At 43.0% G+C, this 9683-nt stretch overlaps 1 protein-coding gene across 3 annotated transcripts in view; it reads right to left on the bottom strand.

The window, feature by feature from the left end:
* Positions 1–4823: 4823 nt before the first annotated feature.
* CPQ (carboxypeptidase Q) overlaps positions 4824–9683 on the bottom strand; it is a 459208-nt gene continuing 454348 nt past the window's right edge. For all 3 annotated transcript variants that reach the window (XM_066578371.1, XM_066578368.1, XM_066578369.1), the window contains exon 8: positions 4824–7501. In XM_066578371.1, coding sequence (XP_066434468.1) covers positions 7341–7501 — 161 coding nt within the window. In that variant the 3' untranslated portion in view covers positions 4824–7340. The remainder of the gene's footprint in view (positions 7502–9683) is intronic.

The raw sequence follows: 9683 nt of genomic DNA, 5'->3' as shown, positions 1-9683 counted from the left end.
TAGATTCCCGTGACAACCTCGCCTGCACCTCAAGCCCGACTTGCTCCTGGCGCAAAAGACGAGACGACAATTCCTGTACGACCTGGGTCAAATTCAGAACCTGATCAGCTACTGCTGAAACTGCCTCCATAGCAAACAGATACTCGGGGTCCACCTTCAGCCCCGAATCTTTGTATGGCCAGTGTTTCTGTCAGGGCTGGTTTGAGAACAGATGACTGGAAGTCCCTACAACCAACCCTTTACCCAGTCCCTACCTACTTGCCACCCTGGGATAACCCCCAGGGCATCCAGGTTGAGGCGGGGCCTGATGACACACTGGCCGGTAATACATGAAGTCCGGCCTTCCTCCGGACGCGCCCCCTAACAGGGAACTCTGAGCCCGGCCGCCGAGAACACGCCCAACAGAGCAGCGGACTCCACGCCGCAAGCCGACCCGAATGCCAAGCGGCACAGAGGGAAGCCGGGCAGCACCACCGCGGCAGCAGCCACATCCGGCAGAACCACTAGGTCTGCGCTGCGCACCACCGCCATGAGTAAGTCTCCTCCTGACACAATATTATATGCTATAATCATTAATAACTTCAAAAGGGATTATTCCAATTGCCAGAATTTTTTCCCTTAAATGAGGAAACTTTGCTTCTACCACATTGTGTTTTTTTCCCCTTCTTCTGGATCAACTTTGAGGGGTAATAGGCTGAATTGGATGGGCATATGTCTTTCTTTGGCCTTACCTATTATGTCACCAGTGTGTCTACAACATCAACTGGAAAGATGTTTATCCCATAGAAGCAAATAATGAAGGTGACAGCAAGCAGAGATCTTTAAAATTGTGAACAATTATATTAATTAAATTATAATATATTAATTATAATTGAAGCACAAAGTACATAGCAAAACAGTCTAACTTTCATTATACTCAAAAATAAAGCCAGTTCAGCTGTTTCCGAAAGTTCCAACTGGCCCTGGCCACTGCATTGATCTGGGCTGGGGGCAATGAGGGACGGAATTAGAGATAGGTGTGGGTCCCAGTGGTGGGACCCCATCTATCAGACTTTCAAATCATATCCTGTGGACAATCCAAGAAAGTCTGATGTTGAAATTCCCTACATAGCATGAAGATTTTCTAGCACATGCGAATATATGAAACTTGGTGATACAGTATATTCAATTAGAGTAAGTGCCATCTGTCTTCCTATCTTGTAGCTTGCAGTTTAACTTTCCTTCCTGCAGGTTTCTTTTAAATCTACAGAAACCTTATGAGTACCCCAAAATCTTTCTAGTGTAAAACAGTAGATGGAAAATACCATAGGGAGGGGAGATGCAGCTGCAGTATCTGTCCCTCAGTGTATCCATGATTTTGTATGCTGTGAGAGGGGAGGAGAGGCAGCCCTGGGATATTGGACTGACTCACAGAACATCATGCTAAGAAGAAGAGAAGAGCGATATGAGCCAAAATCTGGATGTTGCACACAACATTTCTGGTTGCACATCAGTGGTACATTTAAGCAAATCGCAATTCAGATGATTTATTTAGAAAAACGTCATTAAGAAAATTTCCTCAATTATACATTTATATACGTTACTTGCATTTTATTTAAGCTGCTTTTAGCTCTGCTGCATTCCTTCAGGGCCATGATTAGGGACTAAAGCTCATTCTAAGGCTCATGCTAATGTATTTCTCCTTCCATGCTTGCATCCTCCACCATGATTGACACGGCGGTTCTGTTCATAACCCAGTAGGAAGTAATTGTGCGGTGATGTGATCTCTGTTACAGAAAATGATCAGTAGTCAAAACTGAGGCAACTATCTCTCAATAGGGGAGAAATCCTGATGTTCTCCATCAAACCTCCTTTCCTACTAAGGTCAACAAATTGGTAAAAAATAAATTATTGATTTGCTCGCTTCTTGTAAACCTGTGTTTTTTGTAATTAAATTGTTTCCTGGAAAAACTGATTCACAACCAATATGCCCGCCATTACAGCTTCCATAGACGTTGTCACGTATCCCCCTTTATACAGGAATGTGGGAGCCCAAGACATATAGGTGCATAACTCGGCTAAAGCTGGATGACAATTGCTGCCTAAACTGTAACGACGGCCATATTGCTTGTTCAGATTTCACACAAACAACTTGAGGACTTCTGTTTGCTACAACTTTTTATATTTATGGGGTAAGTGCTCTTTAATTACTGTATAACATCCTTTGCACATTTTGGTCATAACACTTTTAGCTGCAGGGGAATTGCAGTAAGTGGAGCTGAGGTGACGTTATGATGCCAGCTCTGGTCCACATGACAACACTTTTGGCGCATGTACCCTGTCATTTGCTGTTGGGCATCAATGGGCGCACATCTCCTATGGTGTATGGACTGATTGGCAGACAGGGAGGTGTTTTCCCTAGCAGGTCAATGAGTCATAATGAAAGTTTATTTATTCTGGACCCACTTCTACATGGGCGCTGGTTATTGTCTTACCTGACGTGTTTGGTGAGGCAATGGAGTTTTGTTAGCCAAGTTACTGTGGTTATTTATTCTGTATGGGGGTTATTCACATCTATCAAATACTGTGTTATATATATTGCTCTTTCCATTTGCATTAAACAACTTCCCTGTCCTCCATCTAGGTCCAGACCAGGCCCCCCCCTGTTTTTGACATGCGGCTATCCTTATCGGGGCAATACCCTCATTTTTAGGGCTCACACCCACTGACGATACGACCTCCCTGTGATGCAAGAGTGAGTGAAAACGCATGATAATGAAACCAATGATTTTCAATGGTTTCATGTTCATTTGCGATGTTTTCACTGTAACTTCGCATTGCAAAGAAGAATGTGCGACATCGCCCATTGTTTACAATGGGGTCGGCGGCAGCAGAGCCAGCCCCATTGAAAACATAGGGAGTACATTGTGCTCCTCTGACACAGCTGTGACAGCTACGGCAGGTGATTCCTTCATCCCCGAGTTCCACGATGCTATCCCATTGCATTCAATGGGGTCGACGCTGCTGCAGCCCCATTGAGAGCAATGGAATGAAGGTCACCAGCACGGTGATGATTTTCGGTAAAGGGCTTGAAATATAAGCCCTGTCCTGAAAATTATGCCTACGGTAGCTGGAAAAAAAATGAAAAAAAAAATATTAACTCACCTAGAAGAGCCATGCGGCTCTTCTCTCCGGCCTCGGCAGTCTTCCTCTGTCTTCTGGTGGCTGGGGATTGAAAAATCCACACCTCCAGAAAGCGCCGCCTCTGACTGGCTGAGTGCTGTGGCCAATCAGAGACAGCGCCAAGCCATCACTGAATGACAGCTGAGCGCTGCCTGTGATTGGCTGAGCGCTGTGATAATTTTTTTTTTGTGGGCAAATTTGATTACAATGATACCAAAATTCTTATATTTTTTAGGGTTTTTCATTTTTCTACTATAAAAGCCCTTTTTTGGCAATTACTATTTTTCATTTAATTACTGCATTCAAAGTCTTATAACTTTTTTTATTTTTTCATGGATGGAGCTCTGTGAGGGCTTATTTTTTGCAATATGAACTGTCGTTTTTATTGGTACCATTTTGGGGTATATACAGCTTTTTTGATCACATTTATTGCGTTTTTTGAGAGGCAAAATGAAAAAAATAAGCATTTTGCCTCAGTTTTTATGTTTTTTTTACGCTTTTTGACGTACAGGATAAAAAGTGTGTTCAGTTTATTGTACATGTCGTTACACATATGACGATACCAAATATGTGGCACTTTAATAAAAAAAAATTATGCTAATATGGGAAAAAGCACATAAGTTTTTTTTGTTTTTTTTTACATTTCTCTTTTTTTTGCACTATTTTTATCTTTTTTTTTATACTCTTTATGTACCTGAGGGGGATTTGTACAATAGCAGCTATGATCGCTATGATAAGGCACTGCAGGACTTCTGTTCTGCAATGCCTTATCGCTTGTATTAACAATCACAAGCACTGGCAATACAGGACACCTGTATCTGGCGTCCTGTTGCCATGGCAACCCATCTGGCTCTCTGCGATAACATCGCGAGAGTCCGATGAGGTCACAGAGGGAGGGCGCTCCCTCTGTGAACCCGTTACATGCCGCGGATCTACATAGATCGTGGCAGGTAAGGGGTGAACAGCGTCCCAATGCACCTGCGCTGTTGCAGCAGGAGGCCGGCTATCGGTGACAACCAGCTCCCGCTGCTGGATAGCGCGAGGTCTCTTATGATCTCCTGCTATCCCCAGGGTGTAACTGTACATCCTGTTATGTACCACTCTGCCGGAACGTACAGTTATACCCTGTGGTGGGAAGGGGTTAATAGATGAAAATATTTGTTCATTTTGACAGTAGTTGCGTCTTGGTCTGACGTGTTGGTGACGTTTGTGAGGGACGCCGTACTCACGTCCTGCACGAACGTGACACCATTGTTTGTTAGACTCTTCTGTCACTTATAAAAGGGGCGAACTTTCCTTTTTGATACCCACACAACCTAAAAGAACACACAGATAGGCGGTGTTTCATTTGTGCGAGAATACCTTTAAAATGTACTGAAGTAATTCTTCTTTTTTATGCATTATTGACACTTTTATGTAATCAAATTCATATTATACCTAATCCTTACTGAATACATTATCTTCCTCGCAGCCGAAAGGTGCTAAGAGACAGAAAATAAGATTCACAGCGCTCCTTAACATCCTCGCTGCGCCCCATTGTATATACATAGCATTCGATGAAATGAGGTAATTTGTATAACATTGCAGTTTCTATGTGCTGACCTGCAATCCTACACAATCCCAATGATTAAATGGCTGCAGAACAAAGACAGGAAAGAAACCTAAATAAAGAAAGATTGTATTAAATGATGATCTGTGCAAGGTTCATAGGAAGGTTTGGCAGCAAAAAGCCAAAAAGTGAATTACTGCAAGCAGCAGAACTGGGTAGTTCCGACAAAATACCAAACAGTTGCTGACTCAATACATTGTAGTAAAAGAAGTACTGTAGACCTGGTAATGATACACTATGGCAATATAATAGTAGCAGATATCACAATATAGTAATAGAAAAGTGGATACTAATCACCTATAGTAATATAAAAAATAGTAGGTACGAGTAGGAGCCTGTTCAGATTAGGTTTCCATTTAAAATACCAAAAATGACCCTTACAGCAAACTGATGAAACAGAGACTAAGGCTGGGTTCACACAGGACGGATTTGCCACAGAAATCTCGCGGTTTGGCTGCACCGAAAAGCCACGAGATTTAAGCGGAAGAGCCGCAAAATCAAAACCCGCGGCATTTTGCGGCGGGTTTTGGAGCGGCTTAGCCGCTGGCATTCCATTGCGGCTTTCTCTCCCTATAGAGAGGAGTGAAGCCAAAACGGGGAAAAAAAAAAGAATTGACATGCTGCGGCTGTCAATCCCGCACCGCATCACCAGTCCCGCGCGACTTTGTCGCAACGGATTGGCCGCCCCGTGTGGACGAAAATTTTGCAAAATCTCATCTACATGGCTAGTTAATCCCGGGATTAGGAGCCACGGGTGGATTTGCCGCACAGAAATTCCATACATAATTTCGTCAGCAAATCCGTCCTGTGTGAACACAGCCTAAGGGTCCATCCACATGAGTGTTCACCTCAGTTAAGCATTTCCATTTCACTGTTCTGTTTGATGGTTAGAGAAATGCAAGTAACTGGCTGCGCTATTTGTTCAGTGGAAATGAAATTGAAAAGGGACAGGAGTAAACTGAAATAAACCAAAATAAATCAATGGGGGACAAAACGGAAACATTTAATTTCATTTTTATTTCCATTGTGGATGGGCCCTATTAGGTCTCTGTTAGGGCAGGTTTCTGTTTGTTTCTGGCATTTTGTGTCAGAGAGGATAACATGGTCCATCGTGCTATTCTTTCCAGCAGAAAATGACGAAAAGTAATGGAAACCTATTAATAATCTCTGTTTCATCAGTTTTCATTAGTTGCAGAAACAGCTTCTGTTCAAGTCCTTTCTACAGGTGCCGTTTTCGGGATTTTAAAAGGGAAGTCCCGTTGGATGGAGGCCATAGTGAGATGTGAACAGACCCTAAATAGTATATAGTAAATTAATAGTAATCTTGATAATAATACAGTATAGAAATACACTCATTGACAAAAGAAATAATGCGCCAAGAAGGAGTTGTTGGAATCAGATGAAACTTTCTATGTGTGAATGTAATGATGATATATGTAAATTATTACAATATTAGAGAGGAAGGATAAGTTTATTAGGAAAAACTCTACAGTTCACAGGAAGCTCTACTATCTTGTTGGGCCGCCTCTAGCCTGGATGCATGATAAGATATGTAAAACAGCTTATATTGTCAACAGCACAGTTACTTAACCAAGGCAAACTTGGGGAAGCTGTAAACGTGCACGCTCACTAAGGACTAGTACGTCCAAAGTCCACCACACTCTTGTATCTCAGATGGTGAAGCAGCACACAGGAATCCACAGATGTTAGAAATAGAGATGAGCGAACGTACTCGGTAAGGCCGATTTCGCAATCGAGCACCGCGATTTTCGAGTACTTCACTACTCGGGTGAAAAGTACTCGGGGGCGCTGTGGGTGAGTGGGGGGTTGCAGAGGGGAGTGGGGGGAGAGGGAGAGAGAGAGAGCTCCCATCTGTTCTGTGCTGCTACCCCCTGCTCCACCACGCCCCGCCCCACAGCGCCCCTGAGTACTTTTCACCCGAGTAGTGAAGTACTCGAAAATCGCGGTGCTCGATTGCGAAATCGGCCTTACCGAGTACGTTCGCTCATCTCTAGTTAGAAACTTTTCATATCTCGTGATGCAGCTTTATTTACTCCAACTCGCAAAGCAAGGTTTCAACCATAGGTTATGGTTTTGTCAAGCTTGTGGAGGCGTCTAGTGGTCGACGATCTCTCAACAATAGTTACACTGCACACAAGTAGCCTATGAAAGTCTTTTTATAGTGCAACAGGGGAAGCACTTTTAAAGCTTTTGGTGGCAAGATCCAGTGTCTAATCAGACCACAACTGTAATCCTGTACATATCTGCCTGAAACATAACTGCATGCTGAGTTTTGCAGTAATCCGACATTTCTATCTGGGTGCATTTTTTTTTAGTCAATGAATGTATAATAGAAATTTAACCTAATATGCTAAAGTACAATAAAGTAAAATCATATATTGAGGAGAAATACACATTGAATGGAGACAAGTGAAGAGAAATAATCAAAATTCATCTTAATAAAATCTACAATGATATAATCAGACTCAGAATATATAATGGGCAGCAGATTAATGAAAATCTTCATGGTTCTCCATGTACGATTCCCCATCACGGTTCCTCCATCTTGTTATCTTGGCAGCATTTCCTCCAAATCAGCAACTACGTAAGTGACAACAGTCCAGATAGCTGCACAGAGGTTCATCCAGATGGGGTTCTGGACTGTCATTGTGTCTCCTTCCGAATGATGGAACCAGAAATATTTACTAATGTCATCAAGGAGACTTGCACCTAGGATATAAATTATACGTCATTTTTCCACTTAACTTCATTTTATTTAAATGTTACAGAGTACAATCTGAAGCATATTGATAGAGTAATAACAGGAACTGCCTTTCCTTTTTATTGTTCAAATTATTTTTATTAAGTTTTCAATAAATTTTCAATAAACAGTCAAAAAACAGCATGATTCCAGAGCTTATTTTGTTTATGGTCATGAAGCCTACACATACAATGGAGTTTGCCGATGGTGTCTCCTATCCCCTCTCGCACGAAAACCCAGAGTATCCGCTACCGGGAACAGATGTTACTATAGCAAGTTTACTGAGACAGGAGAGTCGGCGGTAGTATACACTCTGGAAGCTATTTGATGCTTTTAAACTTAACCAACTGGGTGGGAGGAAGGAAGGGAAAAGGTAGGATAGTGGATGGAAAGGGGGAGGGTTTTCATCAGTGGTTGGGCAGTCAAGACTATTCTTCAGGTGTTACATAGAATGACTAAATCTGGGAAGGGACAACTCCTGTTTGAAGCCAAAATTTCAACTCTGAGGAGTTTATAAATAAGATCTAAGCTGTCCAAATTGTATAATATGTTTGGGTTCTACCCTTGTTTGTTGCGGCCAGTTCTTCCATTTGGTTTTTATTGTCAAGGGTTTCCAGCCACATGATCCTCGTGAGAGAGAATGGGGACCTCCACAGTCCTGGTATAATCTGCCTTATGGCAATGAGAAAAAATTTAAAGGGCACTTTTTTGATTTTCGAGAGAGGTTTTCGAGATCATGGACAATATGGCAGCTTCTGGTGAGAGGAACACAGAGTCTCTGTAAATCGAGTTATAGAGATTAATGATCTCCTGCCACAGGGGTAGGACCAGAGGGCAGGAGCACCAGATATGAACAAAATCTCCTCTCCCTCTGAATTATCTCCAGCAGGTGTCTGGGGTCTGAGGGAACATTTTTACCAAATGTGAAGGAGTTCTGCACCATCAAGACAGGATTTTGTAATTTGTCTCCTGGAGTTTCGATAAGATCACAAGTGAGTGAGTCAGTGTAAGGGCCCTCTCCCACATCTCCCCCTGAAAGGTTCTCCCCAGCTCCCTCTCCCAGCCCCCAATGAATCCCATCACATCGGCATGAGTCTCTAGTTGATATACTCACGACTCCCAATGTGGAGGAGACACACAGCCGTTCAAAGTGGGAAAGGGGGGCAAGAAGAGAGGCCAGCGAGCCCTGATATTGGATGAAGTGTCTTATCTGCAGATATTGGTACCACACTCCGGTCCGGAGCCCCTCATAATCTCCTTCATTGGGCGGACTCCTTGTATCAATATAACATTTCTGATTCTAGGGGCAAGAGCGCTCCTCTCTATCAAGAGGAGGTGCTCTCCAAAAGTGTTGGGAATTCGGAATAACCAACCAACGGAGTAAGGAAACCAGGCCCAGGAGCGAGGCAAAACCATTCCAGGCATCCAAAATCTGTCCTAAGAGAGGGGTTAGCATGGGTGCCCTATTGACAACTGAGGGCAGAAGCCAGAAGGATCCCATTGCAAAAGCATGAGAATTCTTACATTCCAGGTCGACCCAGAGTTTAGAGGACTCCTTTCCTTTTTAGGTTGGTAAACAACTATCAAACGATAATTCAATCAGCAAGTATTAAAAACATAAAAATACCAAACAATAATGCATAAAATCATAGAATGGTAAAGTTGGAAGGGATCTCCAGGGTCATCGGGTCAAAACCCCTGCTCAGTACAGAATTGACTAAATCATCCTAGACAGATATTTGTCCAGCCTTTGTATGAAGACTTCCATTGAAGGAAAACTCCCCCCTCCCGTGGTAATCTATTCCACTCATTCATCACCGTCATCTGTCTAATATCTAATCTGTGTCTCCTCCCTTTCAGTTTCATCCCATTGCTTCTGGTCTTTCCTTGAATAAATGAGAATAGGGCTGATCCCTCTGCACTGTGACAGCCCTTCAAATATTTGTAGACAGCTATTATGTCTCCTTGAAGGAATGCTGCCATTCAATAGGTGGCGATGCAGAGGTATTGTTCCATCTTCTGTATTTCCATATTACCCAGAGGAGCATGGATGACCCTATAAGTCTCCTCACTCACCTTCTTGGTGCTCTCCCTAGGGAGAGATGATACTTCTCTAGACCCATGTCACAGGCCTCTCACTAGCCAAGGCCC

The sequence above is a fragment of the Eleutherodactylus coqui genome, chromosome 9, assembly GCF_035609145.1.
Source record: "Eleutherodactylus coqui strain aEleCoq1 chromosome 9, aEleCoq1.hap1, whole genome shotgun sequence".
Lineage (NCBI taxonomy): Eukaryota > Metazoa > Chordata > Amphibia > Anura > Eleutherodactylidae > Eleutherodactylus > Eleutherodactylus coqui.
Note: the sequence above shows the minus strand (reverse complement) of the source record. Positions and strands in the feature narration are given on the sequence as shown.